The 17,997-nt window shown below is 40.9% G+C and overlaps 1 protein-coding gene across 6 annotated transcripts in view; it reads left to right on the top strand.

Annotated features, from left to right (window-relative positions):
• Positions 1 to 17,997, top strand: part of PRUNE2 (prune homolog 2 with BCH domain) — a 276,297-nt gene that overhangs the window by 63,375 nt on the left and 194,925 nt on the right. For 5 of the 6 annotated variants that reach the window (XM_086685029.1, XM_086685030.1, XM_086685028.1 and 2 more), the window contains exons 2-4: positions 39 to 143; positions 3,760 to 3,962; positions 7,157 to 7,320. In XM_086685029.1, coding sequence (XP_086541155.1) covers positions 39 to 143; positions 3,760 to 3,962; positions 7,157 to 7,320 — 472 coding nt within the window. The remainder of the gene's footprint in view (positions 1 to 38; positions 144 to 3,759; positions 3,963 to 7,156; positions 7,321 to 17,997) is intronic. The other variant, XM_086685032.1, reaches the window with a different exon arrangement.

Raw genomic sequence — 17,997 nt, 5'->3', positions numbered from 1 at the left:
GTCAAATTGTGATGTTTTTTATTTGCTATGTGTTTCAGAATCGAAGCAAACGCTTGGAGAAGGTCCATGTGGTTATTGGACATAAATCGTGTGAGTTGGATTCTCTCATTTCCGCCTTCACGTACGCTTACTTTCTAGACAAGGTGAGGGGAAAGAAGACTGTGCTTTTTATATGTGAATTATGATATAACTTCCAAGGGCAAACATTTTCGGGATAAACGAGGAACCTATTCACTTCCATTTTCACGTTCTGGTTTATTGTTGCCGAGAATAATGTATTATGATTCATTAAACACCAAATACTTACTGGTCACCTACAGTGCGTTGGGTAGGGTCTAGTTGTTTCTTATCGACTCCCCCATAAGACATTTCGATAAGGTCACAGGTTCCAGATTTTAAAAAATATATGATAGTTGTTTACTTTCATGGGAATTCAGAGAACTAACAAAAGTAAGGGTCAGAATTTCTTGTTTTCCTTTATCACAGCTTGTTGGTTAGTCTTGCCCTTGGGAATAGAGAAGTAAGTGTAGAATAACCTGTGCGAACATTACATGCAATTCGGAACCTATTGGCTGGAATTTTCAGGAACAGAGGTGTTACATGTCGCATCTATGTTCTGTTCTTGCCCGTTAGCCCTGACTTTGTACAGCAAGGTCATTCTCAGTTAGTGATGATCTCCCTTGAGTGAGAATCTTTGTATTCTGTGCAAAGTCTATAACCTCCCTACAGAGGTGGAAAAGACCTTTTAACAAATTGTTTTAAAATTGCCATTTCATAAAATTCATCAGCCCGTGATAATGCGTCACCTCAAAGCCTAAAAAAGTACATTATGAGTATCTTGGTGCGGTTTCCAATTTCACAGAATTTTTAATTTTCCAGAGTCTGATTTGTTTTATTCCAATTTTGTTTGGATTCTTGGCTCTGAGAGTATGCATAGCTGATCTCGGGTGATTTAAATTCACATGAAACCTAGTCTTCTAGAGTGAGCTGTGGGTGGCAAGAATGGCTTAGGGCAGCAGCTGACGAGAGCCAGGTAAAATATTCTGATCTCTGCATATGGACTTTGTATCAAATTTATCTTAAAATTTGTTGAACGTGGGGCGCCTGGGTGGCTCAGTCGGTTAAGCGTCCGACTTCAGCTCAGGTCATGATCTCACAGTTCGTGAGTTTGGGCCCCGTGTCGGGCTCTGTGCTGACACCTCAGAGCCTGGAGCCTGCTTTGGATTCTGTGTCTCCCTCTCTCTCTGCCCCTCCCCTGCTTGTGCTCTCCCCGCTTCTCTCTCTCAAAAAAAAAAAAAAAAAAAAAACATTAAAAAATATTAAACTTTGTTGAACTTTACAAGGGCGATTAATTGGTATAAGGAGATAAACATGCCTATGTGAAGAAATGCATATTAAATACTTAATCCTATTACCTGGACTTTTTGGCTCCTAGAAAACAAATGTCGCTTGTCTCGAGAACATAGAGTTGACTGAACAAGACTGGTCTTTAGAAAGATAGTGGTGTGGACTCTTAAGGAAATTATATAACACCACCACCCCCACCAACTCCAATGTCTTGAATGAATATAACACGTAACCAAAGGAGTGAGAAAGCAGTTGTGATAGATAAAATGGGTAAAGAGATGTATGGCCTCTTTTCTCCTTCTAAGGCTCAGCATGGGGACAAATATGAGTAACTGGAGGGTCACATACTGGAATTTGTTATATTTCTGTGCCTTCCTCTTAGTTTACTGGCCCTGCCCCCTACCAGAGGTCTGCATCTCCATTTGAATTTTCTTCTGAGAACGTGGCTACTTCCTCTGAGAGTATAAACGTGGAATAAATGCAGAGCTTTGCAGCTTCCCATGTATGACCCTATTTAAATACTTTTCCTTCTGGTAGGTAAGCCCCATTCTACAAATGGGCTAAACTGAGCTTCAGAAAGAAAAATGGCATTCTCCAAGGCACCCAGCAGAGGTTGGGGGGCTAGAAACCTTCTTCTGGTCCTAACCTCCAAAGAGATCTTGCCAGGATAGGCTCAGGCCACGTGTGCTTGACTCAAGTTTCAGTATCAGGAGTTAGAGATAACTCAGTCAACTAATTAGGAAAAGTAAATTTCTATACACAAATTTCTTTTTTTTTTTTTTTTAAATTTTTTTTTCTCAACATGTATTTATTTTTGGGACAGAGAGAGACAGAGCATGAACGGGGGAGGGGCAGAGAGAGAGGGAGACACAGAATCGGAAACAGGCTCCAGGCTCTGAGCCATCAGCCCAGAGCCCGACGCGGGGCTCGAACTCGCGGACCGCGAGATCGTGACCTGGCTGAAGTCGGACGCCTAACCGACTGCGCCCCTCTTTTTTTTTTAATATGAAATTTTTTGGGGCGCCTGGGTGGCGCAGTCGGTTAAGCGTCCGACTTCAGCCAGGTCACGATCTCGCGGTCCGTGAGTTCTGCGTCCCTCTTTTTTTTTTAATATGAAATTTTTTGGGGCGCCTGGGTGGCGCAGTCGGTTAAGCGTCCGACTTCAGCCAGGTCACGATCTCGCGGTCCGTGAGTTCGAGCCCCGCGTCGGGCTCTGGGCTGATGGCTCGGAGCCTGGAGCCTGTTTCCGATTCTGCGTCTCCCTCTCTCTCTGCCCCTCCCCCGTTCATGCTCTGTCTCTCTCTGTCCCAAAAATAAATAAACGTTGAAAAAAAAAAATTAAAAAAAAAAATTCCTATAGAAAAGTATGTGAATCTAAAATTCTCCAACTCCTACCATCTCCTGTTTCCCCTTCTTACCACAATTTTTTAAAACATTTTTTTAACTTTATTTATTTATTTGGAGAGAGAGAGCACACGCACATGAGCACAGGTAGGGGAGGGCCAGAGAGAGAGGGAGACAGAGAATCCCAAGCAGATTTCGTGCTGTCAGCATGGAGCCTGACGTGGGGCTCGAACCCACGAACCGCGAGATCGTGACCTGAGCCGAAATCAAGAGTTGGGTGGTTAACCGACTGAGCCAACCAGGCATCCCCACCCAACAATGTTTTAATAACAAGTTTGTTAATATGTGATTTTTTTTTCTAATATAAGAAATGAACAGAGATCTCAATCTGGTAGCGTGTAGGACAAATCTGGCTCATAAATGAGTTTTTGTTAACCTCCATAGTGTTTTTAATTTAGAAAAATTAATTGTAACAAACATCGTAGATAACAGCCTCAAATCTAGATTTTCAGCTTTTCTTGAGTAATTGAAAGATTCTTATCCTGAAAAAACCCGAAATTTTTGCATGTAAACCATTGGCTGGAGCTCAATGGCAGGCATCCCATGTACATGGGACGTACATGCCTTTCTGTATCAACACAGTCCTCATCCGCCCTGCAGTGATCATTCTGATTTTCTGCTAATTCCATAAAGACCTATGAATTTGTTTCCCCTGAAAAGGAGAACGCGTGTGTGTGTGTGTGTGTGTGTGTGTGTGTGTGTGTGTGCGCGCGCGCATATATATATTTTTAATCGTGGAGATGTTGAAATGAGACATAAGATATTTAAAATAAGGCACGAGAGGTTTCTGGAGAGTAACGAGTGTTTAAAAAATATTAGGGGCCATTTGCCTGTAGATACTGCTCTACTAGTTGGGTTCAGGAAGAATCGATTTTGAATGTCATCCGGGTTCGTGAGGCCAAAAGACTTTTGTTCGCTTTACGATTACCCTCGGGCGTGTAAAAAACGGAGTTGTGCTCTTTCTCCTCTCGCTGTTGTCACTGATTCAGCCAACTTTCTTCTCGGTAGGTCAGTCCACCTGGAGTTCTCTGTTTGCCAGTGCTGAACATACCAAGAACTGAATTCAATTACTTCACTGAGACGAGGTTTATTTTAGAAGAGCTGAACATCTCTGAATCGTTCCACATATTCCGAGATGAAATTAATCTGCATCAGCTAAATGACGAAGGGAAGTTATCTATAACGCTTGTTGGCAGCAATGTGCTGGCGAGGTAAGGCTCTGGAGGTAAGGCCTTTAACCAAGGCCCTTATGGGAAAAGTACCACCTCATTCAGGACTTTTGTGGCTTAGGGAGATGCATTAAAGGCAGAGGACATCGGAAGAAAAAGAATATTTTTTCTTCTCTTACGGCAAACTTTGGGCCATGCCAGCTCTCTGTTTTGGCCTTTGCATTTCAAGTATGACATCTCTGAGTGGAAAGTTCTTGGAGAATTGACCAAAATTATAATTTTGAACAATCTGAAACAGTTTATTGTAGCAACACAACAGTCCTATGTACTGATGCTGTAAATGTGTAATGAAAACTGAAATTACATGCTAACTAAAACCGAAAGGTTCTCAAGAAAGACATCTCAGTGGTGAAGTGAAAACTTGTAGAGAACAGCTATGAAAGTCATTTGATCATTGGCTCTTTCTTTCATGCCATTTTATACTATAAGAGCGGGATGGATTTTTGAAAGTCCGTGCAGTTCAAACTTGTTATTTTATGGACAAGAAATCTGAGAACCACTGTTGCAAATGACTCGTCCAGGGTACCACATGAAGTTAGTAGAAGACTTTGGATTCAATGTGGGTCTTCTGCCTCCTTCAGTACGTACTTAGGAGTTGCTAACTAGTGCAAGAATCTCAAGGTACGTAAAGAGGAATGAGACAAATTGTCTACCTTCAAGGACTTTCCAACCCAGCACAAAAATGCCCTTTTATTTAAATCTTAAAAAAAAATTTTTTTAATCTGTATTTATTTTTGAGAGAGAGAGAGACAGAGCACGAGCAGGGGAGGGGCAGAGAGAGAGGGAGACACAGAACGTGAAGCAGACTCTAGGCTCCGAGCTGTCAGCACAGAGCCTGATACGGGGCTCAAACCCACAAATCATGGGATCATGACCGGGACCAAAGTTGGAGGCTTAACCGACTGAGCCACCCACACACATAAAATTTTTTTAAATGTTTTATTCAATTTTTGAGGGGGGGGGGGAGAGAGACAGAGACAGAGAGTGAGTGGGGGAGGGGCAGAGAGAGAGGGAGACACAGAATCCGAAGCAGGCTCCAGGCTGTCAGCCCCACGTCGGGCTCAAACTCAGGGACCGCGAGGTCATGACCTGAGCCGAAGTCGGACGCTTAACTGACTGAGCCACCCAGGCGCCCCCAAAGATGCCCTTTTGATAAGCTCTGTAGTGCTATTGAATGAAGTGTCACTAGTAAATACCTCAGTGGTTTGAGACAGTAGTTTTTTTTTGCACACTTTGCCAATTTGCTGATGGTTTAGGACCATAACCAGTGGATATTGATGTTAGTGTGCATGAAATAAGAACTTGTACTAATATCTAATTTTTTATTTAACTCTTTTTTTTTTTAATTTTTTTTTTAACGTTTATTTATTTTTGAGACAGAGAGAGACAGAGCATGAACGGGGGAGGGGCAGAGAGAGAGGGAGACACAGAATCGGAAGCAGGCTCCAGGCTCTGAGCCATCAGCCCAGAGCCCGACGCGGGGCTCGAACTCACGGACCGCGAGATCGTGACCCGGGCTGAAGTCGAACCCTTAACTGACTGAGCCACCCAGGCGCCCCTATTTAACTCTTTTTAGGAAGCATATTTAGGTACGAGTACATTGACCTGCCTGTCATGCAGTTCATTCAGCTCTCAAGAGTATTGAAAACAGTCTGCTCGCGTGGGGCTGTTTTTATCCCCATGCCGTTTGAAACACAAATTCTTTTGCCTATTTATTAATCAGTTGTTGGCTGAGAGTTACTGGGAGGTTATCTGACTGACTTCAATGATCAGTGTTCGGGATGATCACCTCCTTGACTCAATTTATGTGCTCGCTTTTACAAACCAATTCATGTGAATAAATAGGGACAAAGGCAGTGCAAGAAGCTAAAGAAATCTTGGGAAGTCAGAATCTTTGGAAGAGTTTTGTTCTCAGTTAAAACTGAAAAACTGCTAAACTGCTGGTTTGGGGACTGACACTGTGAACTTGAGCTTCAGGACTATTTATGAAACAGAATGCTTTCCAAAATTGAGATCTTTATTCCCACTCATTTGTTTCTGGCAGATGAAAGACCAACGTCAGCTTTATTCACCTCTTTCTTTCTGCCTTTGATAAAGCCAACTCATCTCACATGTGACGAATGACAGTGGTGGGGGGGGGGCGCCTGGGTGGCTCAGTCAGTTAAGCGTCTGACTTCGGCTCAGGTCATGATCTCATGGTTCTTGAGTTCGAGCCCTGTGTCGGGCACTGTGCTGACAGCTCAGAGCCTGGTGCCTGCTTTGGGTTCTGTGTCTCCCTCTCTCTCTGCCCCTGCCCCACTCGCACTCTGTCTCTCTCCAAAATAAATAAACACTAAAAATTAATTTTAAAAAATTAAAAAAAAAAAAGGATGATGGTGGAAGTAAATAAGCCCGTGGTCATTTGTCTCCAGCACTGTGACCAGATATGCAAGCTCTGAAACCACATCAGGGTTCAAACACAAGCTAGTCTGCTTATAAGCTTTGTGACCTTGGACAAAATTCTTAACCACTTTGTGCCTCTGTTTCCCCATTTTTAACTTTTTAAAATTTGTATTTATTTATTCATTTTAGAGGGAGAGAGAGCGCACATGCCAGGGAGAGAGGCAGAGGGAGAGAGAGAGAGAATCTTAGGCAGGATAGATGCTCAGCATGGAGCCTGACGTGGGGCTTGATCCCACGACCTTGGCATCGATACCTGAGCCGAAATCAGGAGTTGGATGCTCAACCGACTGACTCACCCATGTGCCCCTGTTTCCTCATGTTAAAAATGAGGGTTTCACTAGAACCCATTTCATAGGGTCATCGTGTAGTAGAAGACTTGGTGACATTCCTTCTGGCCTGATAATAGTGTCTGGCCTGCAGCGGAAGCTCAGTAAATGGCAGCCATTATTATTACTATTACTACTACTATTATTATTTATTATTATTTTTCAACAGCAAAACAAGAGACAGAAGTGCTACGACGTGAGGGGCTGCGACTAAGCCTTTCGGGGCGGGGCGGGGGTGGGTAATTAGGTAATATGGAAAGTGAAGCATAGGCTAAGGGTCACGTGAGCTTCCTCACGTGGAAGCCGTTGAGAGGAAGTCTTTTGCGTGAGAGCAGAGATTAAATACTTCCAGAAAGTAAGACGATGTGCCATATCCCTTTCCTTTCCTCTCTGCCATTTGCTTTACAGCGAGGACCAAACTTTAGAATCAGCGGTTGTCAAAGTCATTAATCCGGTGGAGCAGAGCGATGGCGGCCTTGAGTTCCGAGAGTCTTCCTCTTCCCTTGTGGTGAAAGAGATTCTCCGGGAGGCTCCTGAGCTCATCACCGAGCAGCTGGCTCATCTCCTCAGAGGTGAGAGATGGCTCTTTCTATTAAATACTGGAGGGCTTAATGGAGTGTTTCTCGACTTGCTCATGCAGAATGAGTGTGATCCATTCTTGGCTTAACAACCCCTTTAAAGACCGCGGGAAGCTTCATCAGGGAAGCGGGGAGTAAAGAGTTTGTTAAAGAGTAGCATTACACTGAATATTAACAATGTGCGTTTAAAAATAGGCATGAAGGGTCTTTGCTGTTTCACTATTCACTGGAACTGCCTCACCTCTGTTGGGGAGCCAGAATGGCTCCTCTGGCCGTCTAGAGCTTCCAGAGGCGGTTCTGGTCCCACAGCAGTGTGACTCAGGCCAGAATCCACTCCTCACATCGAAATATCTCCTAGTACTGATAGAAGCTTGGTTTGCAGAACACTGCTTGGATGACAAAATAAACACGTTTGAATTTGGTGATTTTGTGTCAGGACTTTTACAGTCACTTTACCACCTCATTGACATTATAATATTTTCCGTCTTAACTTCGCCTCCTTTAAACACTGTGTTCCCAGCACACCATAGTCAATGACCTTTTTTAATCTTTCTTTTTTAAAAAAAAATGTTTTTTAATGTTTTTATTTATTTTTGAAGGAGAGAGAGAGAGAGAGAGAGACTGAGCATGAGTGGGGGAGGGGCAGAGAGAGGGGGAGACACAGAATCCGAAGCAGGCTCCAGGCTCTGAGCTGTCAGCACAGAGCCCGACTCGGGGCTCGAACCCACGAACTGTGAGACTGAGCCGAAGCCGGACGCTCAACTGACTGAGCCACCCAGGCGCCCCTACCTTTTTTAATCTTTCGTTTCCACTCATGGAGCCTGACACTTCCAAAAAGTGCTTTCTAACCTGGAAATTGTTAGTTGACTTTGGTGGCCCAAAATTACCACAAAAATTCATCATTGTCTACGTAGGACAGCTTTGGGTGTTGTATAAAGCTTTTTTTTTTTTTTTCTTTCAATAATCCATCTTGAACATGGTAGACATAGATTTTTCTCAGAATTATTTAACACAAGAAAGTGAAAAACAGTGATTAACAGACTGAAAGAATTTTTTAAAAAGGAAGGAGAAGACCAAGAAAATGTTGATGCCACTGTTTTTTTTTTTTTTTTAATTTTTTAAGTTTATTTATTTATTTTGAAAGAGAGAGAATCCCACGCAGACTCTGCACTAACAGTGTGGAGGCCGATGCGGGGCTTGAACTCACAAACCATGAGATCATGACCTGAGCCGAAATCAAGAGTCAGATGCTTACCACTTGTTATCCACCCAGATGCCCCTGAAGCTAATCTTTTGAGGACACTTTCCTTCTCTTCCTCTGTCTCTTCCACAGTGTGGAGAGGAAAATGTCCAAGTTTTGTGACCCCTATAAATATTTCACAACTAATGGCCCCAGTAAACCTGTTTTAAATATTTTTCTGACAATGGACATCTGTAAAAATGCTCTGTGGGAAACCGTGCCCCCAACTAAACCAAGTAACTATGATCATTTATCTCTGTGACAGAGCAGAAGGAAAATAAAGGTAATTGGGATCCCAGCCACGAGGGAAGTTGTTTAGCAGTGCAAATGATCAAACACGAGAGAGTATTTTGTTTCAATTTCTTGCAAACTAAGAAGCTTGGTTTATTGTTTAAAAAATACGTGTGTTATTTAGCCTGAACGAAAGGCAGTTGGTCCACAAATTGCTCATCATCTTGCTTTTCTGTAAATAGTAAAATCAGATCAAACTGTGATACTCTGATACATTGGCACAGAGGTTTGATTTTGTTGTTGACGTTGATAATAATGATGCTATGGAGATTCAGGGAATTAGAAGGGATGCAGACCCCTTTTATGAGTTATGTTGGTCTTAGTTGGCAGAGCTATCAAGAATTAGAGGTATGGTAAAGGACCTTGGTTTTTCTTCTCATTGGAGGTCTTCCATAAGGTTGGCCTTGAAGTGGCCTTAGGAAGTTGGCAGAATAGGGACATCACTTCCTTGCTGCCTGGACACTGGGATGTAAGAGGAGGAAGTGCCTCTATGTGCAAAGACTGCAATGTAATGTGTCATGAGAGAGTCCAGAGTCCCTACGCCTGGAAGGTGGCTTCATGCTGTGGAAAGAAGGCTCTGGAGACCTTTGGCCAACGTGTGCATGTGGACGTGGACGTACACAGGTGGAGGGGTGGTGGAATATCAGTCTTTAGTAGGCGTCAGAAGGGAATCGAGTCAAATTTTGTTACATTCACTCAACTCAAAGTTCGATTTCATGGTCTTCTGATCATGCAGTGACACCAAACCCAATGGGAGGTTTTTGACGTGTCTATAAATAATGTTAGCATTCCTTATTTTCGTAACATGGATAGTTCTCTTTCCAAAAGGTTGTCTCTATACACAGCTAAGATGTTATTTTATATTTTGGGGTGTTCAAAATAACCATTAACTTGACACACATTTCTAGAATGTATTTATGCGTTCTTCTACGTCTTGAAGGAACATAAAACTTCTATGCTCACCTTGCCATCAAGAATTTTGAAAACCGTTTCCAGATGTCGTGAGACTAAATATTTATGGCTGAGACTTGGAAGAGTCTTTAAAAATATCCTAATTAGACCTCTTTGGAGGATATATTATTATAAACTTTATACTAGCCCCCCCCCCTTAATTTAGCATGAAAAAAATGCTTGGTCAATTTGATTATTCTTTGCCTTTCATTCCTGTGGTCATATCCTAGAACACACCGTGCTGAGGCACCGTGGTGCGCCGTAAATGGGTTTCAGTTGAGTCAGGATATTGATCTCCTCATCCTTGGAGAGGACCCTCAGTATGCCTCTTAGCCCACTAGGCTGGAGAAAACATGGTAATTTTCAGAGTGTTCCTTAACGTGCAAGAGGTCGGGCCTACTCTTCCTTAGCCTTGCTCGGTAAACTCCTTCTCTTCTGCTCAACCTTGAAATATGGCAGCGCCCTCGAACTTCATCCTGGGACATTTTTTCTGTATATTATCCTTTTTTCTAAAGCTTCTCATGAAGTTCCCGTTAGTTAACATCCAGCGTAATATTAGTTTCAGGTGTACAATATTGTGATTCGTCGCTTCCATTCGTCACCCGGTGCTTGTTACAACAGGTGCACTGCTTAATCCCCATCACCTTTTCCACCCATTGCCCACCCCTCCCCTCAGGCAACCGTCAGTTTGTTCTCTAGAGTTAGGAGTCTGTTTCTTGTCTATACACTATCCTTGAGTGACCTCATTTCGTTCTGCGATTTTAGATCTCTCTTTAACATTAAAGGTTCATCTCCGGTGCCCGTGTGACATCTTCGCATGCATGTCTCACTAGCACCACCACCTTGACACGGCTGTGATGGACCCCGTCAGTTCCCTGTACCTCCAAGCCTGCTTTTATCCCGGCTTCCCCGTGTCAGTAAAAGGCCCCGCCGACCCACCACCCGTTACTCAAGCCAAGGCGAGGCGTTATATTTGATTCTTTCCTTTACCCTTCCTCCCACATGGATCCATTAGCCAGTCCTGCTGACTCTCTGTCTGCAGCATAGCCTGAATCCATCCACTTTCCCACCATCGCTGCTAGTAATGCAGTTGGAACTGCAATTCTGCCTCTCCTCCACTAATGCAATGGCCGCCTGAGTGTTGCCCTCTTTCCTCCATGAAATCCATTGTCTACGAAGCAGTCAGAACGGCCTTTGGCAAGTGTGAACCGGTCACATCAATCTCCTGAAAGTCAAAATCCATCACAGTCAAAACCCAATCACCATCCCCAAGCCCCGCAGTCTGCAACTTGACATCTCCCCTGCCCCCTCTGATATCCTCTCGTGCGTTTCAACCTTTCTTTTCCCGTCGCGTGTTCCAGGGACAGGGGCTTTTTCAGATATGCCAAACTCTTTCCACTCTTGAGGATCTATGCAAGCTGTGCCTTCCTTCTGGAACGCTTATTTCTGTCTGTCTCCTAATCTTTCTGTCTATCACGGCTTTCTTCCTCCCTTTTGCTCCCTCGCTCTGGAATGCAAGCTTCATGAGAAAGGAGACCTAATGTGTTTTGTTCACTGCTCCCCTGATGTGTCTCTGCCGCCTGGAATAGTGTCTGCCACGTAGCGGAGCCTCAGGAAGTACTGTCGTAAGAGGAATTGTGCACCATTGTGTATATACTTTCTGCTTTTTTAACGTTTATTTTGAGAGAGAGAGATGTGGGCGGTGGGGGGAGGGAGAGAGAATCCCAAGCAGGCCCCCCGCCGTCAGCGTGGAGCCCGATGTGGGGCTCGATTCCATGAACCGTGAGATCGTGACCTGAGCTGAAATCAAGAGTCAACCATTTAGCCGATGGAGTCTCCCAGGCACCCCTGTAACTCTCCTTTTTATGAATGTGTTGATTTAGGTAGTTCTGTGAAAGAGTAACATCCATTTCGTTCCTGCCCATCCCTCCAACATTCTTAACGCCCAGAATTTGGACATTGTCCCTTCCAGTAATGAACCCTCTTCTTATTTTTATTTAGTTTTTAGAAATCCTGGTAGAACTTATTCTGTTCTTTGCAAGCCTTTGTTTTTATTCATCATTTCTTCGTCTACATATATATATAATTATATATATAATTTTAATCCTTTTGTGGAGTATACTATATATACAGAAAGGAAGACAAAACATAAATATAAAAAGCTCAGAGTATTATCACAAAAGGAACATCCTTTTAACAATTACCCAGGTAAAGAAATTGAATAAAAAGACCTCTTTGTGCTCCTTTCCATCACTCCTCAGTCCCTCCTTAAAGGTAACCGGCATTCTCATTTTTATGACCCACGCTTCCTCGCTTTCCTGTGTAGTCTTACTCCCTCCGGATGTACCCATAACACCACGGATCGGTTTTGCCTGCTTTGCATATTATATAAATGGAATCATATAGCATATACTCTCATACTTGTTATTAGATCTTTACATTTATATCAAATGTACTATTTGCAGAAGTCGGTCATCTGTCATTTTTCCGCTTATTACTCAGGTCCTTCCTTCTCCCATAGAATATTTGAAGTTGTTTACAAAAATGCACGCGCATATAATAAAACAAGGAGAAAAGAGTCCAGAAAAACAAAACAACGTATTGAGAAAGGAATAAAAATTGTAAAAATTGTATTCAGTCCAAAACTTGGTGTATGAGCTTCTTGGAGCCAATGAAAAAATCGAAATCAAATTCACTGTCATTATATCGTTACTAAAACAAATACATATGCCAGTTCCTCATTTAAAAAAAATCTGAGAATTTTTTCCGTACATCAGTTTTCCGGAAAATACCCCTAATAATGTCATCGACATCCTCAGTCATATGAAGTAACGGTTTACACAGGAACTGGGTGCCGTGTGTCTGATAGTTTCAACTCTCCAATTGGTGTATTGGTGTTGTTTTAATCAACTTCACCATTAAGACTAGCAACCTTATTTTCCATTCTAAATTTCTTTAGTCTACAGGTTGCTCTTTTTCTCTAAATACAAGAAGTATTTAAATTCAATCATATTGGACTGTTTTATAGTCTTATACTTACTGCTGTAGAAATACATATATATTTATATTAAATATATTAATTATTATTAAATATTAAATATAATTAATTATACATTAATCATAGAATCGTATAATTCTATCTTAATTTAATATAAATATAAAATGTTATTAAATATATTGATTATAAAGATATTAATTAGATATTTATATATATATGTATCACAGTGTTTACCTTGTGGGAGAACATTGTATTAGAATATTGAGGTAGAACCTGGTTATAACGGATGTTGTTAAAAGATCATTTATATACCAATTAGAAGCAGGTATCCTGTTGCCTAGGTAGAAATAACCTGCTGTGCTTCTTTAACAATGTACCCTCCGGGCCCTGGCGGGACAGTTATGGATAAATGTCAACAGGTGACTCACTCAAGGCCAGTGTGTGTTCAGATGTTGATTTAATGAAGTTGACATAATTTGCATTTCCTTAAATTACTACTTCTTACAAAAGCTAGGTCTTGCTGTGCTCTTTTAAGAAGACATACCTCAAACTTCGAGATTTCAAGATACAGATCATTAGTATCACTTTTATCTGGAAAGACACAGATTTACTTCCATAGATTACTTTGCAATTATTTGTGTAAGAAGTTATTTGTCTACGAAGAGAATGTGCTTGTTCGGAGGGGATCCTAAATGACCCTGGCTTTTGGAAGTGAGATTTTACTCGTCTCCCCCACCCCACAACTGTTTCTTCTGTTGTGGTTCTTTATTTTATTTTATTTTTTTCTCCCCTTCTGCCTTTCCTTGTCGGCTCTTTCTGCTCTTCCTTTCTTTCCCTTCCTATTCTCTGCTTCTATGACCTTTTTGGTATCGTTTTCAAACAAGCTGCAATCTGCATCTTTCTAAAAGTCACCGGATGCAGTCAGAGTGGCCTAAAGTTGGTGCTGGGCTATGCCCTGAGTGTTTGCCAAAAACAAACGCTTATGGACCTGCCAGAATCCTCAGTCCGTGTTCTTTAATTTCCCCAGAGGTGTGCACCGGAGGAGTATTGCCAAATGTAAGCTGCATTAAATTGCTGAATCATCGCATTGGGGATTTGTGTGCGTGTGTATTTGTGTGAGTGTGCACACGCGCGTGTGTGCGTGCGTGTGTGTTTCTGGGAACCAGCTGGCAATGATAAGACTGCAGCCACTGATTACCAGTCAGGTTTCCATTAAGACCACGCTTCCCCCCACCGAAAGGCCTGTCACATTTATTTGTATAAGACCTTGACAGAGCCTCACTACGTATAGCAAACCAAACGATGGCAATTGTTCATCGCGTAGGATGCAGAAAAGCTATGTCCTAGGTTTTCAAGAAAACGCAGTCTCTCCTTTCTATTGGCAAGGCCATTTGAACTTCAATAAAGAATAGTTGCTTGCTATTTTAGTAGCCTGGATTAACAGCTTCAAAAAAGATCCTTTTAAGGAGGTCAGATGGGAAAGGAACAGAGCCAGATTTTTTCTTTTCTTTTTTTTTTTCCTCTCCTGCCCAAAGAGGGAATCATGTCTCCCAGTGAATCATCTGTCTCCCAAAATGGTTACAGAGTCCAAAGGGAATTTCATCCATCCTGTTTTGCTCAGGAAGAGGGAAGATCTGTGTGGTGGGTACAGGAAAGAAATTACTTTTTTTTTTTTTTTTTTGCTAGATAAAAAACCAGAACAATTCCTCAACCTCCAAGTTCTTATGCCATGCCGAGATAAGCCTCGTTCTTAAATTCACATGTTTTAAATCGATAAGATTATTAAGCACTAGAATCATAGGCTTCTTTTTTTATTATCCCTTTTCAGGCAAAACTGCGAACGAAGTTGTATTTTCTGTTTTTTTTCTCCTTTCTTCTTCCCCCCGCCCCTGTTATTCATTCCTTAATTTTTTTGTTTCAGTATAAAAAAGAATCAATCCCAAGTGAAACAAGGAAAGGGGTTTGAATCCCTTCTTTTCTGCTAAGAATTTATCATGCAGAATATGCCTTTACTGTGGTGAATGTTTTCCCCAAACCACTTCTGACTTCATTAGATCATGTTTAATATTAATGTACTGCGATTGCTTTTGGCAAAAGGTCCTTCGCTTTGCCATTCTTTTGAACAAAGCACATTGTGGTTGATTTTTTTCTAAGGGAATGAAATGTTTGTTATAATTTTATTATAACTGCTTTCTTTGTTGCTTCTTGTTAAACCCCCCTGGCCTGTGAATAGCTGTGACACTGTTGGGTACGTGTGTATGGGTTTAAATATTTTTTTTTTTTTTTTTTTTTAGTTCTGCAGAATTTGCTGGAAGTTAAATCAAGTCTTACTCCAAAAACAGGTTTGATTTTGCCACGAGGTGCCTTTGGCTGCTTATATGGCCTGACATTGATATTTAGTTAAGCATATACGTAAATGGGTCTTTAATGTGAAATAGAAAAATTTGCTATCGGTGAATCCCTTGAATAAAGCTGGGCCATAACCATTCCTTTGCAGTAAAAACAACTCAGAGTTGTTGGTGAGAAAGATTTTGAGTTATTTTTTTCCCTCCTACATTAGTATGTCGTGTTTTGCATTTTCATGTCAGACTCATAAATCAATGTTGGAAGTCTCTTTCATTGACTTATTCTGTAGGACTTTGTTTAGTGCAATGCTACTTTCTGAACACTGCTTTCTATTGTATGTATTTTAAAATTAAGATCCCCAAATCAAAAAAAAAAAAAAAAAAAAAAAAAGATGATTCTTAGTTCGACTGTGAGACAGGCGCGTTTTTGTGAAATTTATTCTTAAGGATCTTACATTTTGATGCTATTACAGTTTTTTTTTTTAAATTTTTAAATCCAATTCTCTAATTGTGATGGTTTATAGAAATACAGGAGATTTTGTGTTATTAAAGTGGCACCAAGCACCCTTGCTAAGTTTACTTACAATGTCAAGCTCATTTGTAGGTTCTTTTGAGTTTTTTATATACACAAACATATCATCTGTGAGGAAAGACAGTTTTTAGATCTGCTTTTCCTTTTCCTCATACCTTTTACTTGTTTTGCTTGTCTCATTGCTCTGGCCACGGTGCAGTGATGGATAGAAATAGCAGGTGTCTCATTCCTGATTTGAGGTGGAAGGCTTTCAGTATTTCACAGTTAAATACAAGGTTTACTTTTTTGATTTGCTTCTTATAAATGTCCTTCATCAAATTAAGGCAGTTGTGTTCCATTCCCACTTGGCTGAGATTTTATAAAATGATTAAATCCTGGATTTTAGATAGTTTTACTACTTGACATCTCCTGAGATGGTCAGATGGTATTCTCTTCTGTTAATATGCTGAATTATATCGGTTGATTTTTGAATGTTAATTTGTCCTTTAATTCCTAGGAAATCCCTACCTGGTGACTACATAATAACGTCTAATATATTGCTAATTTGGTTTGGGACTAGTTTAAAAAGTTTTTTGTTTGGTTTGGGTTTTTTTTGCTATGTTTATTTAAGAGACTTGCCTTTAATTCTGCTTTCTTGTGATGTCCCTGTTGGATACTGGTATTGAGATTATGCTAGGTTCTGAAAGAAAATAAGTTGGGAAGTGTTCACTCTTTCTATTCTTTGGAAGAGTTTGTATAAAATTAGTGTATCTCTTATAAGTTCGGAACAATGGATAGTAAGTGTAATGGATTCATTACAAAAATTTTTTTTTTATTAAGTAAACTCTACTCCCAATATGGGCACTTGAACTCACAACCCTGAAATGGAGAGTCACATGCTCCACCGACTGAGCTAGCCAGGTGCCCTGAAATGGGACTCATTTTTATGCAGATACAAAACCATCTAGATTTTAAATTTCTTTCCTGCCAGGTTTCACAAGTTGAGGGTTTTTTTTTCAGAAGTATTCAGAAGTATTATTCAGAAGCACTTATTCAGGAGTATTTTCGGACGAATTTTATAATCTATTACAGTTTGTTCTTATCTCTTAGTATTAGGAGAATCTGTAGTATGTTACTGTCTCATTCCTCATTTTGGTAAATTATGCCCTTCTCTTGCTCTTCTCCTTTTTCTCTTAAACAGTTAAAAAACTATATTTTTATGCAAATTGCAAAATTTATATTACATATTATATTATTATATATTATATAACTATTATATTGTATTTATATATAAATACACTTATATTTTTATTATATCCTTCCTTTGACATGTTTTTGTTAAATTCGCTGTTTTTTTAAACATTTGATGCTTTTTATTTTTTATTTTTTATTTTTTTTTTAAATTTTAATGTTTATTTATTTTTGACACAGAGAGAGAGAGAGAGAGAGAGAGAGAGCGAGCATGAGTGGGGGAGGGGCAGAGAGAGAGGGAGACACAGAATCCGAAGCAGGCTGCAGGCTCTGAGCTGTCAGCACAGAGCCCCACGCGGGGCTCGAACTCACAGACTATGAGATCATGACCGGAGCCAAAGTCAGATGCTCAACTGACTGAGCCACCCAGGCGCCCCAACATCTGATGCTTTTTAAAAAAAAATTTTTTTAAGTTAGAGAGAGAGAGAGAGAGAGAGAAAGAATCCCAAGCAAACTCAGTGCTATCAGTGTGGAGCCCATTTTGAGGCTCGAACTCACAAACTATGAGATCATGACCTGAGCCAAAACCAGGAGTCTAGTGCTTAACCAACTGAGCCACCCAGGCACCCCTAACATCTGATGCTTTTAAAGGTATTTTTCCTCAGAGCATAGCTTCGGTTACATCCCACACACTTAAATGTCATATTTTCATTGTCATTCAATTAAAATATATTACAATATGTTGTGATTTCTTCTTTTACGATGAGTTATTTAGAAATGCATTGTTTAGGGCGCCTGGGTGGCTCAGTCAGTTAAGTGTCAACTTTGACCCAGGTCATGATCTCATGGCTCATGAGTTCCAGCCCCACGTCCGGCTCTGTGCTGACAGCTCAGAGCCTGGAGCCTGCTTTGGATTCTGTGTGTCCCTCTCTCTCTGCCCCTCCCCTGCTTGCACGTTCTCTCTTTCAAAAATAAAATAAACTTTAAAAAAAAAAAAAGAAGTGTGTTGTTTAATTTTCTAATATTTGGGAATTTTCTAGTTTTGTCCTATTACTGATTTTCAGTAATTTCTGTTATGGTGGCCATAGATGGTAACTCTGTGGTTGCAATTTTTTGAAATTTGTTAAGACTTGAGGCACCTGGG

The sequence above is a fragment of the Puma concolor genome, chromosome D4 (genome assembly GCF_028749965.1).
Source record: "Puma concolor isolate L17-30 chromosome D4, mPumCon1.1.hap2, whole genome shotgun sequence".
In the NCBI taxonomy this organism is placed as follows: Eukaryota; Metazoa; Chordata; class Mammalia; order Carnivora; family Felidae; genus Puma; species Puma concolor.
Note: the sequence above shows the minus strand (reverse complement) of the source record. Positions and strands in the feature narration are given on the sequence as shown.